At 45.1% G+C, this 22,452-nt stretch overlaps 1 protein-coding gene across 3 annotated transcripts in view; it reads right to left on the bottom strand.

Moving 5' to 3' along the window:
• The window catches only part of INVS (inversin), a 220,282-nt gene that overhangs the window by 3,865 nt on the left and 193,965 nt on the right, over positions 1-22,452 (bottom strand). For all 3 annotated transcript variants that reach the window (XM_019539887.1, XM_019539867.1, XM_019539876.1), the window contains 2 exons: positions 10,295-10,527; positions 9,437-9,517 (listed from right to left, as the gene is read on the bottom strand). In XM_019539887.1, the coding sequence (XP_019395432.1) occupies positions 9,437-9,517; positions 10,295-10,527 (314 nt within the window). The remainder of the gene's footprint in view (positions 1-9,436; positions 9,518-10,294; positions 10,528-22,452) is intronic.

Here is a 22,452-nt window from a genome sequence, read left to right as displayed (position 1 = left end):
TAACACAACACAAAACATTACACCCTAACCTGCCACAAGTAAAGCAGGGGAACCATTCAAGTTTAGAAATGGCTGACAGTGAAGTATTGAACAGTCAAGAGCGCTAAGCTTGTATTATGGATCTGAATAAGAGATGCATTTAACTATAATGACTACAGGACTAACGACACAATATCGTTTTACCTTTTTGCGTCTCTTATTTGTGGTTTTTTTTAAACTATCTATATATAATGTAGCAAATTAGAGCACATTCCAATAGATATTTTTGTATAGCACTACACCCCTCGCATATTAGTAAATTATTTAGTTTCTCGCTAACTGGAAAAAACTATCCGTTATGTCATATGTGATAATGTACCACACACACTGTTTGCACCCTTCTTCCCCGTGCTTTTCAAAATCTGCCCACGTTATTGGCCATAGGTTGCTGATCCCTGCTCTCGGGGAAGCAAAACTTTCTTCCTGACTGCTCAAGCATCAACAACCTGCATCCGAGGTGCTGTTTCATGCTGGTCAGACAGCCGTGTTCACTTTAGTGGTTCAGGTGGGTGACATATTCAGAAGAATTTCTGGGTCTGCTTGCCTTCACTCTGCTAGTTTTGAGGCTACCACTGAAAAATGACTTCTGCCTGCCCCCTTCTGCTCCACATGCTCCAAACCCAGAACAGAGTTGCTGAGAGTGCTCCCAGGGGCAAGCACCCCTGCTCTGAGGATCTGTCTCAAGTGGCAGCTGAGGCCACCCCTGCGTATACTGGGTGTGGAGCATGTAGAGTGGGAAAGAGCTTGGTTTTGTTAGCAGCATCACAAGGCTTACTAGTAGCCTTATCTTCAGAGACTCTAGGCCAGGGGTTCCTGAAGTTTTTATGCCATAACCCAACAAACTGCGGCCTGGAAGTGGCCACAGCCCAGCAAACCGTGGCCCAGCAGTCACAGTTAACAGAATTTCCAGCCGGCAGACAGGTAAGGATACCCCCACCCCTGGGCAGTGGGGTGGGTGGGCCAAACCCTGCGCTGCTGCGGGCCCTGCAGGAGCCACAGCTTCTCCGACCAGCTCTGGGGGGGCTGCGGCTTGCCAGTCTACAGCCACTTCCGGTCCAGCAGCTAACCGTGCTGCAGACCTGCACTGGGCTGTGGCCCAGGGATAGAAACCCCCTGCTCTAGGCATTACTGAAAAGATGGATTTGAGGGATTACTGAAGAGGGGTTCGAGACCTCCTAAAGTCTTGTAGAATTATCAGTGGTCACCTAAACTTCTGGGAGGTTGAATGCAAATTGCTCTGGAGCAGCAAGACATTCTGTTTTGTATTCCCTTCCCACCACCTATTTTTGTCTTAAAAAAAAAAAAAAAGCAGCTAGGTGGCAGGCTGTGAGACAGGGTTGGTGTCACAGTTTTAGGAATAGGTTAACCATGGATTTGTATGGAATGGTTTCAATAGGGATGATCCTGCCTTGGGCTGGGGCTTGGATTAGGTGACCACTAGAGATCCCTTCCAGCCCTACTCTATGCTTGTGAGAGGTGCAAAAATATGCTCACAGACAGTGGTGATGCATAGGGGGTGCACAGGGTTGCACGTGCAGCCCCTGGGAGCAGTGGTGCACCCTGACGGCCAACATTACCTGCTTAGGTGACGGGCGGGGGGGCAGGCAGAAGCACTGGTGTCCCCGCTGAGAGTGCTGGCCAGGGAGTGGGGGTGCCAGGCGAAGTGCCCCTGGGCCTTCTGGGCACGCTGCTGGCACTTCTGGGTTGGCATGACTGGCTACAGGGGGACCTCCCCACCCCCCAGTCAGCGCAACTGGCTGCGGAGGCCCCCCGCAGTTGCTAACTGCCCGCCTGGAGTGCAAGTCCCCCCCTGACTCAGGAGGCACCAGTCACCCATGCTCACTGAAGATGTAGAAAGACCTTGTGCCTGACTCAGAGAAACTTGTTTAAATTTTAAATGACAAAAATAAGCAATAATGGGAGAAGCCAAGCTAAACATCATGCAGCTTTGTGTATCTGGATCTGCAAAGGAACTTTCTGTCCTATATACACGCTATTTGACTATTTTCTTCACAAACCTGACCCTGACCTAAAGAATAACATCATTTTAGCTCAGTAGCTACTTTGTTCTATCATGAACTAATCAAAACTACCTGTGTCTTTGCAGCCCTTTGTTAGCTTTGTGGGGGGCTTAGCACTGTTCTGAAAAAAAAGCAAACTTCTCCTGAGGTTTGTGTGGGAGTCCCAGATATTTGCTAAGCACATCCACTCAGATTTGAACTCCCTACGAAAAGAACCCTAGGTTGCATCCACACATAGTGTGGATGTTTGGTTCCTCGGGGTCAACTAGTTGCAGCACACCTTGCACTGCCACTAGTTGTGCCCAGGGAACGCCCATGCCACACACCCCCTGGCATGTGACATATTACCCCAGATAGGGTAGGGGGAAGCTGGGGCTAGTAGCCCCAACAGCCTTACCTGGGATCCTGGGGGCCTCCTGGGGCTGCTGCAGCAGTGATTCTGCTGCACGGAGCCTGGCTGGCAGCTGCAGTACAGGTCCACTTTTGAGCGGTGTACACTGCCCATACATGTGCCACTCCCCTTTTTTTTAATCTTTGTGGGGTTTTTTGACTCCTGGATATCCAGAGGTAAAAAAAACCAACAAACCCAAAAACACTCCATGCTGCTCCCTTGCAGGGCGGAGAACATCTGAATGTGCAGTATGTGGTGCCGCAGATGTGACTGCAGTGCCACATACCGCATGGCCACGCTTGTCTGGACATCACCATAGTGTACAGATAGAGTTCCAAATTCTCCTGCCCCTTCTCATTTCTTTTTTATATCTGAAGTATATCCGAACTTGGAATGTGGTCTTTGTACATTTGTATTGTCCGGTTGCAGGGAAGCTGTGCAGAAAGTTCCTCTGATTTATGTAACTGACACGCCACTTATTTTAAACAAATACTTTCAAGTTACAATTCTTTTTCCAAACTACTCCATAGTGACAGGAGCAAACCCTACTCCATTCTCTTCTCACAGGAAGAAGGTTTTTTCAAGAAATCCAGCAACCTCTATTTTTCCTTCTTCTCCCTGTCCCCGTTTCTTGTGCATCAGTTGCTGTATTCACTTCTGTGTGCAGCCCCTGGGTGGGCTTACTGTTACACTACTCCTGGGAAGATGCCCAAATTTTTACCTTTGGTGTGAACCCCAAAAAATCACTCATCCAGTACACATTAAGTTAAATGAGTTCAATATCAGTCTCTGGACAGATTTTTTTTACAAGACAGGTGAATGTTAAAGTTAGTATTGGGAGTCATTCTTCACCTTCCCAGATGTACCCTTTCATGAGAGAAGACTCAAATGTGAGAGTCACTCTGACCTACTCCAGACACCTACGTCAGAAATACTGCATCTGGCATTAGCCACTGACAGGTCTGAACTTTTCCAATAAACTTAATGTTGTCATGCACAAAGGGAGTCATAAGAAAAACATAATTTTCTTTAAGACACAGGTAAAGTTCTCTAAGCTCCTATTAAGTGAATGAAAGTGGGTACTGTTTTAAAGCATCTGAGCAAAATTCTTATCACTGTCCTATTCATCACCAAGTTATGAAAGGTAAAGGCCACCTGGAAAAGAAAACCCTTATACTTCAAAAATAGGGAGAGGGAGGAGAAAGCGGGGGGGAAGGGAGAAAAGTAAAGAAACTTATGGTGTGAAAACCAAAGCTGTAAAAGAAACTCTTTCAGTATTAAAATCTTTATTAGTTCCAGGACTGTATGCAGAAGTGGCAGTTAAACATGTTTGATAGCTACCTGGACTTACTCGCAAAAGGAGGAGATGTGGTATCTTAAATAGTGTAAGGAAAAGCCTGTTTGTTTCTGCTGAGGTAGAAGCTCACTTACAATTACAGTGCAAATTCAGAAGTAGCTCTGCTGTCAGATATATTCCTGATTTGAGAGTTCTGTCAACTAGCAATTTTTACTGGAATCTAATACACGCATTTTTATTTCTGTTTTCTTTAATAATTTTCTTGACCCCTAATAGTTTTGCAAGGCAATGGCTTTGTTTTCTAGGGTTTTAGAAGCATGCATAATTTTAGCGGGTCCAATGACCACAGGGGTTTTGAGCTCCTTCCTCCTGCTTGGCTCTTGTTTATATGATCCTCACTAATATTTGTCTAAATCATACCAAGATAATGGCATTAAACACTTAGACGTATGGCTGCTGGCACGTGTTCACTTAATGATGTGATGGGATGTGTTCCCTAATCCCAACAACTGGGCCCCTTGCCTTGCCATGTGTGCATGGCAGGGGACACAATTTTGAGAGGGGATCAGATCTCCAACATGCCATTGCTATTTGCTGGTGCATGGGGAGCCCAGGATCATGCTCTCAGGCTCCTTCTCCAGCAGCAAGTAGAAGGCCGAATGGCTGGTGAACCACCGTGGTCCCACGCCTGGGACCCCCCAAATGCTGACTGTCAATCCCAGCCCCAAGCCTGCACCAGGGTTTCCTTGCCCTTCAGCCCCTGACCAAGCAGCATCCTCACCTACTCCTAGAGGCGTCTTAACATATCTGACCATGCTTTCTAACCTCTTTGAAGTCTGCCAGCTGGGAACTTGGTACACAGAAGACATCCCCTCAAGTTGTGCTCTACGATCCCCCAATCCAAGATTCTCGTATTGGATGAGGAAGAAATAAAAGCAGCCAAAGAGGAAAGTCTTCACTTGGAGCTGTAACTGGTGGGAGCAGATTGTCCTAAGGACCTGGAACAACAAGCTTTGGTGGCAGACCTTCAGGATGAGTAGGACTGTATTTTTCCTCCAGCCCCTCACCCATGGGCAGATCCAGGATTTTTAAAAAGAGAGGTGCAGACAGTGTAGTGTAGGGGTTCCCAAACTATTGTACGCATACCTCTGTGGGTACACAAGACATCACAAGGGTATGTGGGACAAATTGTGTAATGGCAGATTTAATTTTCATTACAATAATAATTGGCATCTAAGAAGTTAAAATATAAAAAGCATGTTGGTAGGGGTACCTGGGCAGCTGGTAAATCTGGAAGGGAGTACGCAATAAGAAAAAGTTTGGTAACCTCTGGTGTAGTGCATCACTACATATTGGACACACATTTTTTTCCATGTAAAAAACCCCCTAGAAACTTTGCCAATATGATAGGGGTCTAGGGCTATTTTATTCAGTTTAAGATCAAAGCAAAAACAAATATAACTTTATTGAAGCATGCATTAATTTGCTATATTATACATTTTGTATTAAAAACTGTACAAATGAGGTAAAATATTTTAAAGTGTTGTTTCTTTAGTCCTGTAGTCATTAGAATTAAATGTACTTCTTTCTTAGATTCTTAAAATAAAATCAAGTCGTCTTGAGCATCTTGAGACTGCATCCAATATGCTTCACTGAAAGTTGTTTCCACACCCAAGTGGAACTGCAGCCATCCAGTGACAGTGGTGACATGCAGCAGGATTGTGAGTAGGCTCTGGCCCAAGACCCAGCCCATAAACAACCCCAGGAGGGACAGGAGTAGTCTAAGGAGTTCCTTTGGAGTTTGCTTTGGACTGTCTGGCATCAGATATTGAGACAAGACAGCTTGGATGGCTCACCTAAGTTCATGTTTCTAGCTAGAGTTCAAACAGTTTGCTGGGCAGTGAAGTAGAAGTGACCTTAACAGGGGGAACTGGGAGACAGCAAAACTTCCAGAAAAAAGAATAGCTTGATCAGTGGACCATTGCTACCATTAAAAAGGAGGAGTTGTTAACAGCTGTGGAATAAAGAGTTTAGAAGAAATCAGGTAGATTATAATGAGCTGCGGTGTCGGTGGACTTTCTCGCTGCTGCCTAAATAAGAAGGTTGCTGCTACTGCCAGGTATGGTTTAAAATGTTCAGTGGATTAGGAATGAAAGACAGGGTGCACCTATACCACTGCACCTGCCCTGGATCTGCCCCTGTCCCCATCTCAGCCACTTACTGGTTGGAAGGACAGTTCCAAAACTGCAGCAATCTCCTTCAAGCAGCTCACCTTGCTCTCACTTGTAATCTCCAGCCTTGCCTTGAGCCTGGCACAAAGCAAGACTCTGGCTGCTTGCAACTGTTTTGCAGTGGGGTTGATGATACCACCTCAGTGTGAGCATGCAATCACCCACCAGCATGTTCAGTGTCCAGCTATCTAGACATTTCCTCCAGGCATCTGGGCCCTAGGTGTGAAGAGAAGGCTAACAGGGTGGTCAAGTGGAATGATGGCATACTGGCCCTCCCCAAGGTCGGTGCCATCCACGATGTCTTGTCTCAACAGCTGGTGCACCTCCTGCTAGGTAGTCCAAAGCAGGAAGAGGGACTCCTCAAGCTCCTCCTGTCTCTGCTGGGAGGGTTGTCTATAGGCTGGATTTTGAGCTAGAGCCTCCTTGTAACCCTGCTCCATGTCATCACTGTCGCTGGATGGCTCTGGTTCCACCCCAGAGTCAGCAATTATGTGTGGCTCAGAGGAGTCTTCCCTAGCATAGACCCTCTTATTAAGGGCACTTGAGACTGGGTTAGTGTCATGAGTTCTCATATACTGCATCTTTAGCACCTTGCTAGTCCATGAACTGCCATCTCTGTTTCAATCTCCTTGCAAACAGCCTGGTTCTGATAGCTTTTCCTGAGGGGCTGCTAGGTGCCCTCTTCATGGCAGATAGAGAGGAGATCCAGGACTCCCTGCCCTCCTTCAGATGATGGGGCATTTTGTGGCTTTAGACTAGGGGTGGGCAATTACTTTGGCTGAAGGGCCACTTAATGAGTTTTGGTGAGCTGTCAAGGGCCGCAAGGGTACACCCCTTGTCCAACTGCTAAGCTCTCCCCCTTGACAGGTGCCCCACCCCCTGGTTGCCATCTTCAGATTGGAAGTTCTGTCCCTAACTCAGGACCTTTGCCACTGGAAATCTCTCTCCTTGCCCCCTGGAGGTACTCCTTTGGGGTGGGGGGTTGCCATCTTGGAACTGGAAGTCTTCCACTGTCACATGGTCCATGTCATAAAAAGGTCCATCCATCTGACACCAAAACTTGCCCTACTCACAGTATACCCTGCTCCCATCATATGGTCCCAGACATCAGAATGCCCACCCCTGAACTGAGAAACACTATCCCTCCCCAGGGCCCACCTTCACAAGGCATGGCCTGCCCCTGGGGCCCCAGAAGTTCTGCCACAAGCCACAGGTATGACCTATCAGATAGTGAGGGTTGTGATCCCTCTAACGACATGAACCAACACCCTCAAACAATCAGTGGGGGTTTTGGGGGGCACTGGACCTCCCTGAGAACAGCACCAAACCAAACAAGTCAAGAGCCATGCACATAAAATCTTTCAGAAGTCATTTTTACAAAGTACAGATAAAAAAATCATATACTAACAATAAAAAATCTACTATAACATTTTCATTTTATTGAAAAAATATTTTTGTCTTGATTTATGTGCATTTGAATAGTGTATATATAAGAAATTGCATACTAGCTCAAAATAAAGTCTTGCTCTTGTATATTGTGTGGAGAGGAGATGGGGATGTATGTGCCTGTGTGTAGGGGGGTGTCTGGGACGGAAGTTCCATAAATCAGCTGGACTCAAATCAGTTAAGTCCAATGCTACATTCAACCAGTATTATCTTAAAGTAGTTTTAGCCATTCTGAAACTGGCGTATGTGCACTGAACTTATGTTCTGTTACAGGTTTAAACAAGTTTCTGATCACTTACACTGGTTTATGTGTAACTTCTGTCCCTTGCCAAGAGATTCTGTACTGCTATTTCTCTGCTAGAGTTAGCAGAATTGAAGAAAACAGTAGAGCAAATCTTATCTCTACTTTTTCTCTGTTTTACTCTGTTATAATTTTGGGGGTGTAAGTTTTCTTTGAACAAAGTGTCATTTTCCTTTCCCTTTCCTTGAGTCTTGAAGCTTTTGGGCAGCAGTTATGGGCTAATGGCTTCTTTCTACTATAATGAAACCTAAACTGGAAATTTGAAACAATTGCTTTGTAATGGAAAACAAATGATAAATTGGTAAGTGACCGGAAGGTCCTAGCTCCTTCTGGAAGTGACATGGGCTCGTGGAGGCAGGAGAGGGGCACAGTGAAACTGCCATTTCCTCTCCATCCCTTACTCTACCCAGCAGCTCGTAAATGCAGAAATGAAAAGGTTCTTTGGGCTTTGTAAAGAAGCCTGACATTCCCATACACCGTTGTACTGTGAAATATGAATTTCTAACAGCAGCATCACAGACTCATAGAAAATAAGTAAAAAACAACAGTAGAGACTCCCTTTGCCTGAAGAAGGTACCTGAAGGTACCTGAAAGCTTGCAAAGAAGAATTTTTTCAAGTATTTTAGTTGTTCTAATAAAAGATATCAGATTTACCCAAAGAACCTTGTCTGCCTAATAGAAAATAATGAAGTTTTCAGTAGAAGGGGGTTACATTTCAGGTCCTTCCATGCTGCTGTCAGAAACAGGCTGATTTGTTGTGCATAGGGCAGTGGGTGTAAGCCCACCAAAAGAACTGCTGTCAGAGACCGGATATTGGGCTAGATGGACCATTGTTCTGGCCCAGTATGGCACCTCTTATGTTCTTACGTAATCAGCCAGCCAGAATGTGTGTGGACAATAAGGTTCAGTTTTCAAATGTGTGTACACATGTGCAAGGAATCAAAACTCATGGAAGAGGTGATATCTTTTATTATACCAACAAGATATTTGCAAACAAATGTTATTTATTTGCATGCTTTTGGGTACTGTGCAGTATGAATTTTCATTTCCATATAGGAGATCTTTTACAATGTCTGTTCTCTCCTATGCCTGGTGAAGGGTGCGTATGCCTGAAAGCTTGCAAATAAATCTAATAATTTCTTTGCAACTATCTTGTTGGTCTAATAAAAGATATTGCCTCTTCCACAAGTTTTGATTATTTTTGCCTCTAGACCAATATGGCTACAACCTGGATACCTGTGTATAGGCACATAATTTATGCCTAATTTATGTGTACAGATTCCCCAGACGTGTGCAGAAATCTGTTGTTTATCCTTCCAAATGCCATTAGGCATGCCTACTGCTAAACTGCACACCATTTTGTGCACAGCTATTTCAAATATCTGGCCTTCACTGTATGCTCCCCTCATGTAAGTTTTTCCTGCTCGTCTGATCAGTAAAATGTTTTTTACACCAAAAAAAATTAATATCAAAGGTAAACTATGACTTAAGAGAGACCTAAAGGAATAAGGGAAGGCATGACTCCTAGCAGTTTAGCAGCAATTAAAAATAGGTAAGATTTTAAGCAAGTTTTCTTGATTTTTATACATATATAAATTGAAGAAACCTCTCTATAGAAAGAGTAGTTCACAGCAATTAAATACATATATACATAATATTTAGGCCTTTCCATATATATAATCAATAGGTTCACAAAGACCTTTACCTTACCTGAGATCAGATGTATATCAGCAAGTTTTTGCTTTGAAGACAGTCTTCCTGGATGGCATATTTTTCCTTCTTGAGAGCACCCTTTAATAAACACATACAGGCAGAATTTCATACATTCATAAAGACACCGGCCATTTCATTTGCATACAGTGCTGTCTATTCTTATAGGGCTTACTGGTAAAGAGGCATATGACACATTTGCACTGTAGAAGCCTGTTAATAAACAGAACTTCAAGTAACATTTGAGTAAATGTAGTTTCTACATAAAAAAGAACTCATTATTAAGCACATCTTTAAATTTTTCAATACCACTTGGTTAGGCTAACATACACAGTGAACCACATCCAGCTTGGTAATTATTTATCTGCTTGTTTCTTAAAGTACACACACCCAACACACCCTGCCCTCATTCCTTCCCATAGATGTTCCCATGTTAACAAGCAAAGCATTCTTTCTCTATCATTTCTTCAAATTACTCATCTGTAGAGGCATGGCTCACAGTACCTGTCTACAGCGTTGAAGTAGCACAAGAAAATAACCAAAGCTGTTTCAACAAAGTTCACTTGTCTCAAAACAGCTGAATGATGCTAAACCTGTAACAAGTTCACTTTTAAACCATGGAAGTACGTTTTTAAAGCATAAAAATACTAAACTTCCCCATACCCAAACAACCTAATGTGGGATTTAGCTGCATATAGAAATGTATCTCTAGCTCCAGTGGCGTAACCTTCTTCACAACTTAGTAGATATTAGCTCTGTAGCAGATTCCAAAATTTAGGAATACCCAGAATTATGAAAAGCACCAACAAATGACCACTTAACGTCTCAAACTCTAAAGTGCCACAAAAATAGAATTACCATATATTTGTTTGAGGATGGACTGCTTGCTAGTTTTTATGGTTGAGCTGCTTTTGTTTATAGATTTTTGTTTTTTACATGAAGGAACTAATTTCAGAGGGCTATGGTTCAGCTGTTTCTTCCAAGCGACCTGGATGAAAAAGGCAGCTGTCTCTTGTCTCCATTTGTCTTCATCTTCTTTGCACTGTCGCTTAGTACTTAGTAGCTGGAACAAGTCCCGTCTTAGTTGGTAACTGGAAAGAAGCAAAGAGAAGAGCACTTGTCTTAAGTGACCTTCTTTAACTTCAGTATTTTATATGCATCAGTTCACATTGTAGATTACATGAATAACTGGGAAAACAAAATTCCCACTAATGTGATAATTCAGTGGGTTGAGAAATGTTTGCTTAGCAGACAAAATAAGGGCTGAGTGTAATTCCAGTTGCACACAATTCCTAAAGTATAAATTTCACACAATTACTCAAATACAAGCATTATGCAAGTTATCTATCTTGAACAATGATTTTCACCCTGGGTGCCTTGAGATCTTTTCAAAGATTCTGCCATACAATATTAGTGCTGTTGGGTATGCAAACTTGATTTACAAGATAAACCCAGGGATTGCAAATAGGGATCCAGAGTGTTAAAAACATTGTTTTTTACATTCTTTGCAAAAAACCCCGAACTACTCTAGTTAGTATTTTTCTATTGTCAGCAAATGAGTGAAAACTAAAGAGCTGGCATTTTCCAAGGGAAGGCCCTAAGGCTATCAAGGCGCGACCTAAGAATAAATAAGTCGAGAACTACTGGTCTAGAATACAGTTTGCCCTACTGAAGATTTTTTTTAGGGAGTTAAGAACAACAAAAAACATATGCACAAGGCCATTATCAATAATGCTATCTGATGTTCTTGGCATTTACAATTCAATGTAATGGCATAAACTTTTCTATGGCATCCTCTTGCATATTTGCAGTAAATGACATGACACAGAAGACACTAGATGAGAACACATTAATTGAGTCTATGCCCTCCGTGCCTACAGCATTTCTTTCTTCACACAGAAACCGAAGATTTATAGCCTGATTTTTTATTGCCATGCAACTTGTGCCATCATTTATCACTGTGGACATGGGATGTAAAATGTCACTGAATCAGACCTGTGATGTTTCACAGCCAGAGTGCTTCATGCTCTTGAAGATTTCCTCTCCTTTTCCTGCTTTCTCCCATTCCTGTTCTTCCAAAATGCTTTTCTCCATATCATCTTCCTCTTAATTTGGTCTCTCCTAGCCGATCCCTGGGCCCTATCACTGCTGGCCTGATCTGGCATGGATCAAGTTCTGAGTGTGAGCTGACAACTGCGGACCGTCAGAGTCCTTCCCCTTCATTTGGCTAATGATACTTGCAAAGAAAACCCTACCTTTATCCTTTTTTCCAATGTTAGTAGCTTGTGTAGTATTTTATTCCAAAGAATCCAACTGATTAGACCAATAATTAACTCCTAAACTGTTATGAATCTGCCCAAGGGAATGGCGAGTGATATTCATAAGTTATTTACTGTAACAGTATATAATATTGTGTGTTGCAAGTCACAGGTTTTTGACAGCTTTCCTTAAGCCAATCAGTTAAATCAGTTGTTTCCACATCACATAAATCATCAGTGTAACTACCATTTTTTCGGATCCCTGTTAGAGGTACCAACAGAGAGATCAAGGAGAGAGTAGATGAGCATGCACACACAAAAGATTTTTTTCTACCTTTGGCAGTAACAGCATATTTGTGCTGCTGCCGCCTGCGCTATACTGGCTCTTAAAACAGGGTCTCAGGTAAAATAAGACAAAAATGCAGGAAAGAAGCAACATCATTACAGAAATTTGCTGTGCTCCACCAAGACCAGAAATGAATTTGTAGTCTTTGGAGTCCCTGCTTGTCCTATGCCATATGTCACCTGTCCTCTGCAGCCCCCTCCACATACCTGTGCCTGCCTCCCTGCTGCCTGCCCCCACTATGTCTGCCCTCCTTTCTGTCTCCTGTGTCCCCCCCTTCCCCCTTTCATAGTTTAATAGTTGGTAGGGTCAGAAGGGACTTCAGCAGGTCATCAAGACTGACCCCCCTGCCATGGGCAGGAAAGAGTACTGGGGGGAAACGACCCCAGCAAGGTGATTGTCAAGCCTTGTCTTAAAGACCCCCAGGGTAGGAGCGAGCTCTACGTCCCTTGGAAGTTGGTTCCAGATCCTAGCCGCCCTGACTGTGAAGTAGCGCCTCCTCATATCTAGCCTGAATCTACTCTCCATCAACTTATGGCTGTTATTCCTTGTTACCCCCGGTAGTACTCAGGGGAACAGGGACTCTCCTATTGCCTGCTGGTCCCCCTTGGCCAGTTTATAGATGGTCACCAGATCCCCTCTCAGCCTTCTCTTGTGGAGGCTGAACAGGTTCAGGTCCCTTAGCCTCTCCTCATTGGGCCTCCCCTGCTGCCCCCAATCATGCGAGTGGCCCTCATCTGGACCCTCTCGATGTTGGCCATATCCCTCCTGAAGTGCAGCACCCAGAACTGGACGCAGTACTCCAACTGGGGCCTGATCAATGTTGCATAGAGGGGGAGGATCACCTCCTTGGACCTGCTTGTGATGCATCTGTGGATGCATGACAAGGTGCGGTTAGCCTTCCTGACCGTGTCCCCACACTGTCAGCCCATGTTCATCTTTGAATCAATAATGACTCCAAGAGCCTTTTCTGCCTCTGTGCTGACAAGAAGAGAGTCTCTAGCTTGTAGGTATGCTGCTGGTTCTTCCTCCCCAGGTGCAATACCCTGCAATTGTCAGTATTGAATCCCATCCTATTCTCATCCATCCACCCCTGTAACCTGACCAGATCTAGTTGCAGCCTGTCCCACTCCTCTAGCGTGCCCACTTCTCCCCACATCTTAGTGTCATCTGTGAATTAGAACAAGGTGCTTTTCACCCCCTTGTCCAAGTCGCTAATGAAGATGTTGAACAGTGCGGGCCCAAGGACTGAGCCCTGGGGAACCCCACTGCCCACATCCCTCCAGGGCGCAAATGACTTATCCATCACCACTCTTGGGGTGTGGCCCTCCAGCCCATTTGCAACCCATCTGACTGTGTGGCATCAACACCACAGTTGCCTAATTTTTAAATGAGAATGGGGGGAGACCTTGTGGTCTCACCCATTTGCACCTCCCAGCCACACTCCGTGGTCTCCCTTATGCTCCCTCCACTACATGGGTGACTGTGCCTCCTGAGTGTGGGGCGGGGCACCCACAGAAGCTGTCAGTGTTGGCAGCGAGGATGGAGCTGGTGAGCACCTGCAGAAGCCACCCACAGCAGGGTATTCTTTTGGTTTTGAGTTGAGCTGATGCCCAGGACAGGTGATCCTCAATCCAGTGGACTGGGATGTGGCTTAGGGGTGGAGGAAGCCACAGAAAAGAGGTGAAGAAGTGGGACCCTGAAACGTCAGTGCATGTGAAAAGCAGGGGAAAGACTGTGAGCTCAACTGGGGAAAAGATGGTTAAGGCAGAGGAGAAGAGACTGCCTGTAAACTGACAGAGGCAGAGAGGGGATGGCCTGGCCCAGGGCTGACAGCCTTGAAGCAGGGTATGTCCTGCTGCAGTGGAAGCCTGTGGCCCTGGATAGTGGGTCCAGAGTTAATCAGGTGCAGCTAGAATAAACTTGGGTGGGCCTGTGGTAACCCTGATCATCAGACAAGGACTCTATGCCCAAGAATCCTTTCCCCTTTGTGAGGCCAAACACCTGTCAATTTATCCTATCCAAGCATGGCAGGAGAGGTCAGTGAAGGGTCAGGCCAGGGGAAAAGGGTTGACTGATGGAGGGAAAATTCAGGAGGCTACGCATGCTGTGCCTCATCCCAGGAAGGCATACAATCAGCCATTGTCAGCTCTTCCTCTGCCTGGACTTGTGTGGGCTCTGTCCAGGAACAGTCATTGACCACTGAAGCTTCCACCCAGGTTCTAGTCTGACTTTGCAGGGACTGTGGCCTGCTGTATATAAACTGTATATCATCCCTTTTTACCCCCTATATTTTACCAGAATTGCCTACACTTTGGGCTGGTTGCAGTACATGCTCATGCCTGTGTTGGGTGAACTTGAGAAATGTTTATCACTACTATGCTTCATTTTGCCACTTGGCAATTCAAAGCAACTCAAATATTTTCTCCTTAGATGCTCTCATCACCCAGGTGGCAAACACTTATATGGGTTGCATGTGCCTACCAAGAACAGCCATGCAGAGAGGGTTTGTGATGTCAGAGGTGCTTCCTGGCATCCATCTACTGAGTGGACCTGTTGGCTGAGGTCTGTTGCCTGTCAGAAGCCAGCATCTGAGATGTCATAGAAAGGCCTTCTGAATACTATCCTGACTAGTATGTTAGTGATCCATACGGGCACTAAAGATACTGCCAGTGGCAACCTTGAGCAGCTCAAGAGTGACTACGTGGCTCTGGGTGCATGGGTGCGTGGGACATACATAACATTTCTGGATTGCTGTGCTCAGTGAGTAGTCATCAATGGTTCAATGGCTAGTTGGAAGGAGGAATCAAGTGGGGTTTCCCAGGGGTCAGCTTGGGTTCAGTACTGTTCAACAGCTTTAATAATGATTTGGATAATGGGACTGAGTGCGCACCTAGCAAACCTGCCGATCACACTAAGTTGGGTGAAGCTGCAGACACTGGAGGGCAGGGTGAGGATTGAAAAAGACTTGGATAGACTGGTCTGCAGTCAATCAGATGCAAGTTAGCATGGGTGGATGTAGCATTTTGAAAAGGATGGTGCAGATGGTGTGGTGCATTATCACATATAATACAACACACATTTTTCTCCAATTACAAGGAAACTAGAACTTTTATTTAAAAGCTAGGGGCCTAGCACTGTATTAAATTCAATTTAAGATAGAAGCAAAAAAAAATTACTTTATTGGAATTGGTATTAATTTGCAATATCATACATTCTAATATAATAAAGGGCATAATCTGTCTGTCTCTCTATGATGCTTTTGCTCAAGTATGCGTGTGCCACCAAGATAGGCTTACCATACGCCTGGGTTTCCCTGGACACGTCCCTGCTCTTTCTAAGCCCACTGATCACCATCTGGGTGGGTTGTCCAGGATTTCCCTTTGGTCTGGGGGTGGGAGCAGGGGGAGGGTGATTGAAGGCAGCGGAGAGTACACACGGACCTACCTGCAGCTGCGGCGGTGCGCAGACCTATGTGGTGCTTCCTGCTGGCTCTGATCGCCCCCCCCGGAGCACAGCAAAATTCCAGATATTGGTCAGGGTAGGGGGAGCAGGGGCTGCAGCTGCAACAGGGCATGGGGGGAGGGGAGGGTTGCCAGTTCTCCAGGAGTGAGGGGTATCGGGGTGGGGGCAGGAGATCACAGGTTGCAAGTGCAGGCAGATCCAGGGACTGTGTGTCAGGAGCGAGGGGCACCAGGATAGATGCCCCCTCAAACTTCTGCTGAAATCAATGGTAGCAAAATTAAGACCATGAAGGCTATAGCATGATTCTTCAGATTTAATACCCTGAATGCTTCTATCATCCTTTCTGATAGCTTTTTTGATTCCAACCTTCATTCACTGAAAAGAAAAGCATGACTTGAACAAAGGTCAGCTGTTTACAGTTTTGCTTTCCTGAAAAGGGACTAAGAGCATGAAACCCGTGCAGCCCTGATAAGACCTTCACAACCTCAGCCACTGAAGCCATCTGTGGAATGACTGACTTAAAAAGCAGAGCCACAGGCTCTTTGACCTCCCTTGCCCAGTTCATCACTGCCTGCTATAATGGGAAGTAGGTGTCCTCCATGATATCTGAATAATCTATATATCCTGACCCACAGCTCCCTGCTGGGGGGGCCCCAGCTGTGTCCATCCTGCCTGGACTGGAGAGTGGTGGCTCCAATTCATGCAGGTGGTGGCGGAGCATCTCCGGTCCCAGCATGGGCTGGAGAGAAGAGGAGGGGAGGCTTGTGGCACCTCCACCCTGGGATAGGGCTACAATGCCCCGTGGGCAGCCTGGCCATGGCTGCTTCCCCCTCCTTCCCCTCCTCCCCGGGCAGTGGATTCTGGCTGCTCAGCCCCTCCAAGCACAGGCACCAGCACCTACGCTGCCACCCAGCCACAGATTTCCCCACTTCCTCCCACCTGCCACGCATCGCTTTCCCCTGAGCCTGCGCTTTTCCAAGCTGAAGAGTCCCCTGGCTCTCAGCTTCTCTTCATAAGGCCTTTTCTCTTGCCCTCTGATCATTCACATTGCTCTCCTCTGGACTCTCTCAAGCTTTTCCACATACTCTTGAATTGTGGAGCCCAGAATTGTATCCAGCTCCAACTGCGGATCACAGTACTCCAGCTGCAGCCTCACCAAGGCTGAGTACAACGGGAGGATGACATCCTGTGATTTACTTGAGAAGCATCTATGGGTGCGAGTCAGAGTTTTGTTTGCTTTACCAGCTGCAACATCACATTGGTGGCTCATGTTCATCTTGTGGTCAAGCATGACCCCCAAGTCTCATTCAACTGTGGTGCTAATGAGCATAGCACTGCTGAACCTATAAGCGTGCTGAGGGTTTTTTTGTTCCTGAAGTGGAGTACCTTGCATTTTTCTGTATTGAATGACATCAGGTTTATATCCACCCACTTACTAAACCTGTATCACCAGCCTATCCTTGGATGTGGAAGCTCTACCTCGAAGTTCAGCATCATCAGGGAACTTGGCCAGTCCACTTCTGACACCAGTGTTCACATCATTAATAAAGATGTTAAAGAGAACAGAGCCAAGGACAGAGCTTTCGGGGACACCAGTCACAGAGTGCCATGATGATTCACTTCTGTTGCCTATCACTTTTTGGGTCCAACCTCAGAGCCAATTCCCCAGCCATTGGACTGTGATGTAGCTGAGGCTGCAGTAGGAGGAACTTTATGACTAGGAGAGTAGTCAAGCGTCGGAAGAGGTTACCTGGAGAAGTTATGGAATCGCTGGCTTTTTAAATTTTCAAGAGCAGATTGGAAAGATGCTTACTGGAATAGTTTAGCTGGGAATGATGCTGCCTTGAGCAAGGGGCTAGATCAGATGACCTCATGAGGTCCCTTCCTATGTTTCTATAAATATGGTAAACTGGCTCCGCAAAACTTGCCGTGTGAGACAGGTGCATGTAATCTTTTAGTTTGATGATTACAGGAGTTGTAAAACTCAGGCACATACTGTTACATTTTTCCATTAAACTATATGCATAACTATATGCAATGTGTTTGCCCAGGGCCCCAGTACACATTCGTCCACCTCTGGATGTGGTGCTGGACATGGAGCAGCGAGGGTGGCCACAGGCCCAGATGCAGAACAGCAGTGGGGTGGGGGGGAGGTTTGGTGTGCAGCTGGACATGGAGCAGCAAAGGGGGGCCCAGGTGAGGAGTGGGGGTGGGGGGTGTGCGCAGCTGCACGCAAAGCGGTGGCAGCACCAGACACTGGATGGTGGCGGCGACTGTCACTTGCAAGCTTCCTCCCCACCCTCTCCCCCCCACCTAGTTCCTATGTGGCATGGGTGGCATGGGGTGGTGGTGCTCCGTCCCTGCTTGCCCCTCCCCATCATTCTTAATGGGCAAGTGGTTAGTTATGTATGAAAATACAACAAACTGGGGAAAATACTCAAAAGATGTTTCTTTGCTCCTGTATTAAATATACATCTCTGTTTCAGATTCATAAGAGGAAAACTAGCCTTTTTGATCATCTCAACAATGCATCCAATGCTTTACTGAAGGTAATCTCCACACCTGAGTTAATACTCACCTAAGTTAATGTTTTTAGCTAAAATTAAAAACAGTCTTCAGGGCTATGAAAGAGAAGTTACATTACCAGGAACAGCTAACATACAGCAGAATTGCAGAAGAAAGAATAACTTGATTAGTGAAACATCAAGGCCAGGTAAAAAGGTGAGAGAGTTATTAACACCTGTGAAGAGTTTAGAAGGAACCTGGGAGATTATAATAAACCATAAAATCAACTGACTCCCTCACTGATGTCTGAATGGACATGCTGCTGCTGCTGCCACTGCCAAGCAGCTGGTTTTAAACTTTGGGTGAAGCAGGAATTAAAGGGGAGTGTAACTACACTACTGCACCCCATCCCCTGCTGGATCCTCCCCTGTCCATAAGTGACAACCCTGTCCAAAGGTATGCATACCTGTCACACAAAGTGGACATGGATATCAAGTGGGCTAGATCCAATAAGGGGTAAGTCCACTATCCAATAAATAAGTTTTGCAGAGATAGGAAGCACATTTCTTTTTCTCCATCTATTAAGTTCTTTAAGTACCAGTATTTCTCATCTCAGTGTACTTTACATAGCACTGACTATATAGGAATAACTTCACCTTACATCAACACATTATGAAGTGTGCCAGCATTTTAAGACACTGATTTAGATTACAAAGAGTTGTATAATGTAGTTGAATCAAAACTGCAAATGGAATTTAGATAGAAGACAACATCATTACCCAAACTGGAATTTGTCTCAGGAAGCAGGTTTTAGACCTTGATTCTTTTAAAATTTCAATAGCATCCTTACCCATTCCTTACCTAAAAATTCTACCATCATCAAAAAAAAAATTACCAGCATCTTAAAACCTCAAGACCTTACTGAGATACCCTTAAAACCTTACTGGAATAACAATTCCTACAGACTAAACAGAAAGAGTGTTCTCTCTTTGACTAACAGCATACTTTCAGTTGTGTCCTCAGTATCTCTGTTACAGGGAACCCTTGCCCTGTTACTGGGCGAAGGTTATGAAGCCAGCAGAACTGATGAGGGCCCTTTAAGGGAAGTGTTTTTGTGGCCTGGGCAAAGTAAAAGGCAGCCAGCTGGCAGGGCTGGAACTAATGAGCAACCCCTGTGCTCAGGTCCAGGCTGGCTAGAAGGGGTAGGGTTCAGGGGCCTTACTGTCAGGATGGAGGATCACAGAGAGGGCAGGATGGTTCCTGCTAGAGGGGAAGAAGGTCCAAATGGACACTGAGTAGCAGACTGAGTTTTCTTTTCCCTTTTTGTTAGAGGGTGGACACCTCCAGGGATGAAGCTTGCTTAATGAGCATATCAGAGAGCAACTCTCTCACAAAAGGAATCTAAATAACCCAGGGGAAAAAAACTCCCACCCTCTACATCCCCTGTGTAAAATAAAATTTCTTTTCTACCTGGGATAACTTTTACAATCTCTGAATTCTCCTCAGCCTGAAGAAAGGTGTTTAGACGTAAAAGCTTGCAAATAAAGTATTTATTTTTTGCTATTTAGTTGGTCTAATAGCAGATATTGCCTCTGACACAACAGTTTTGTTTGTTTGCATGTTGTTATGCCTGAAAGTGAGGGTGGCGTCACACCCTGAGAGAAAAAGGATTTTCCCCTTTTAGGCTGGGAAACCCAGAGGACCAGAGCCCTATTGTGGAATATAATTCCCAGCTGTGGTACTGCTAATGGAGAACTGAAGTAAGACTGAGTGGGGCCAGAGTTGAAGGGAGCAGCTAAAGCAAATCAGGCCCCAGCCAAGAGGGTCAGGGCCTGGACAAGTGTGAAAAGGAGTAGCCAAGTGGCCCAAAGGAAATCCCCCTTCCCATAAAGGCTCCAGGTGCTTCCTGCTCAATTGATTCCATCAAGGCGTGGCAGGAGAGATAGAGGGTGGCAGATTGAAAGAGCTAGGGCAGCGGTGGGCAATTATTTTGGGCGGAGGGCTGCTTGCTGAGTTTTGGCAAGGTGGTGCCCTGGTCACCATCTTGTGACTGGAAGTCCTGCCCCCTAACCCCTGACCTTTGCCATCAGAAGTCTCTCTCCTTGCCCCCGGAAGTACTCCTTTCAGCAAGGGGTTTTGCCATCTCAGAACCAGAGAAATACCAAATTATATTCTAAATAGCAAACATGTACTACAACATTCATTAATTTTTATTTCAAAAAATATTTTGTCATGATTTACACAGAGGTGATTGCACAATAGCTGAAATGAAGTCTTACTTTTGTATATTGAGGGGGGAGCATGGGGTGGATATAGGTTTGTGGGGGGTTGTGGGTGTGTAGGTATGTGGGGCATGGGGGAGGGTGTGGGTGTGTGGGGGTGGATAGGTATGGGGGTAAAGTGGCTGAGGCATGTGGGGGTCTGTGTGTATGGTAGTGTAAAGGAGGGTCTAGGTGCATGTGTATGGTGGGGTGTGCATGTGCGTTGAGCCCTATGAACACAGACATACATTCTTTCTCTCATTGCATGCATGCGTGTGCACACACACACACCCCCCTCCCCCCCCACACACACACTCCCTCCCTCATGGCACACACACACTACACACCCTCCCGCTCCTGGCCCCAGGGTACCATCACAGGCTCTGTGCTCATGGTGATGCAGCTGGGGCCACATGGTGCTGGAGTGGCCAGCTTCTGTTCAGGGAAGAGGTGAAAGCAGCAGCAGGCAGAGGCTTCCAGTTGGGGGAAGAGGACTAAGGGTGGGGTGGGGCCAGGCCCTCCTGCTGGGTGTTGCCAGCATCCTCTGCGTCCTATTGCCCCTGGCTCCTGTCATCTTTGACAGGCAGTCAGGAACAGATAAACATTAATTTTCCAAAAATTTTGGGGGCCCCACAGACCAGATAGAATGGCCTGGCAGGCCACATCCAGTCTGTGGGCTATATTTTGCCTGCCCCTGAGCTAGAGGGAGGCCTACAGGGCTAGGCCTGTTTCAGTCTTCCAGTCAAATACTGACTTACCCCAATTTTTCCTAGCTGCTGATATCAGGCAGAGTCACAGCAATACAATGATATTCTTGCAGATGAAAGCCCAATCTCTAAAACAATCAACTGTTTGTTCTAGTAGAAAAAAATAAGTCCAAGGATTGAGATATTTACATAATGCATTGTGGAAATTCCGGGTTACTAAACAGGAGACTATAGGCATCCAACCTTTGTTCTAAAAAAGGCACAATAAAATATTTTGTGAGTAGATGAGGAGAAAGAATCTCAGTGAGATCTATTGCAAAGTACATACAGAACAGCAGGACAGCTATGGACAGAGAAGGTGGTTATTGTCAGAAAGTTAAATGGTTTCTTTGTCTCACTGTTCACTAGAGCTAGCAAAAGAAAATGCCAGAAATAGTAAAAGCTTCCTAGAAAACAGGTGATGACATGTATATGAAAATAAGGGTGACAATATAAACAAATAGGAAAAAAATCAAAAAGAGAGGAACCCTAAGACAAATTAAAATTCAGATTTGTTAGAGCCAGTTGTTCAAATGGCCATATTAAAGTTTAGGGACATGGGAACTGCCAAGACCATCTGGTCTGGTACCCCGTCTTTTGTAGTTGTAGGCAGATGTTACAAAGAAAGGCGAAACCTTCTTATACTTAATTTAGTTAAGTATACAAAGTAGTGGATGACCTAATATTTCCCCACCCATGCAGGCAATAAGCTTGTTTACCTTTGGATTTTTCAAATTGTTAATACAAAACAAACTTGCCTTTTAAACATCTTCACCTAACCTCTGAGTATTTTTTGTGAACGTGAATGTCACATTGACTAGGGAATCATTTCCATGTTAAGGATTTCTTTCCTGGTTTGTCCAATGAAACTGCCTGGATTATTGCAGGACATACCTCACCACTCCCTGCAAATGGTGTATGTAGTGGTGCCATGCAATGAACAGCAGAACAGGTGTCCAATGCAAGCACTTAAGGAAATGACTATGCTTTCTCATTGTCTTGCATGCCATGCAAACATGGTTGCTGTTTATCCCAGCAACTTTACCATATAGAGCATCTTGCTCATTCATTGCATTTACTCAGCATTACTCTCTGAGACCTTACTTTGCTTGATTAAATACATTAGACATGCTATGAAATATAAATGAATGCTCATTATGCCAAAACTTGGAATATAAATTATATAACATAAATTATAACATAACCTTGTGGAGTGTGTGTGTGTGTGTGTGTGTGTGTGTGTGTGTGTGTGTGTGTGTAATTAGCAGGGATCTGGGTTTTCCATTTCCCATGGAAAAATGGAGTAAACAGCAGATTTTGCCTTTTACCAGAGGCAAACCTGGATTACTCTCTGAGACCTTACTTTGCTTGATTAAATACATTAGACATGCTATGAAATATAAATGAATGCTCATTATGCCAAAACTTGGAATATAAA

Source organism: Crocodylus porosus, unplaced genomic scaffold, assembly GCF_001723895.1.
Source record: "Crocodylus porosus isolate Cpor-Errol unplaced genomic scaffold, CroPor_comp1, whole genome shotgun sequence".
Taxonomy (NCBI): domain Eukaryota; kingdom Metazoa; phylum Chordata; order Crocodylia; family Crocodylidae; genus Crocodylus; species Crocodylus porosus.
This window is presented reverse-complemented; position numbering and strand designations above follow the sequence as displayed.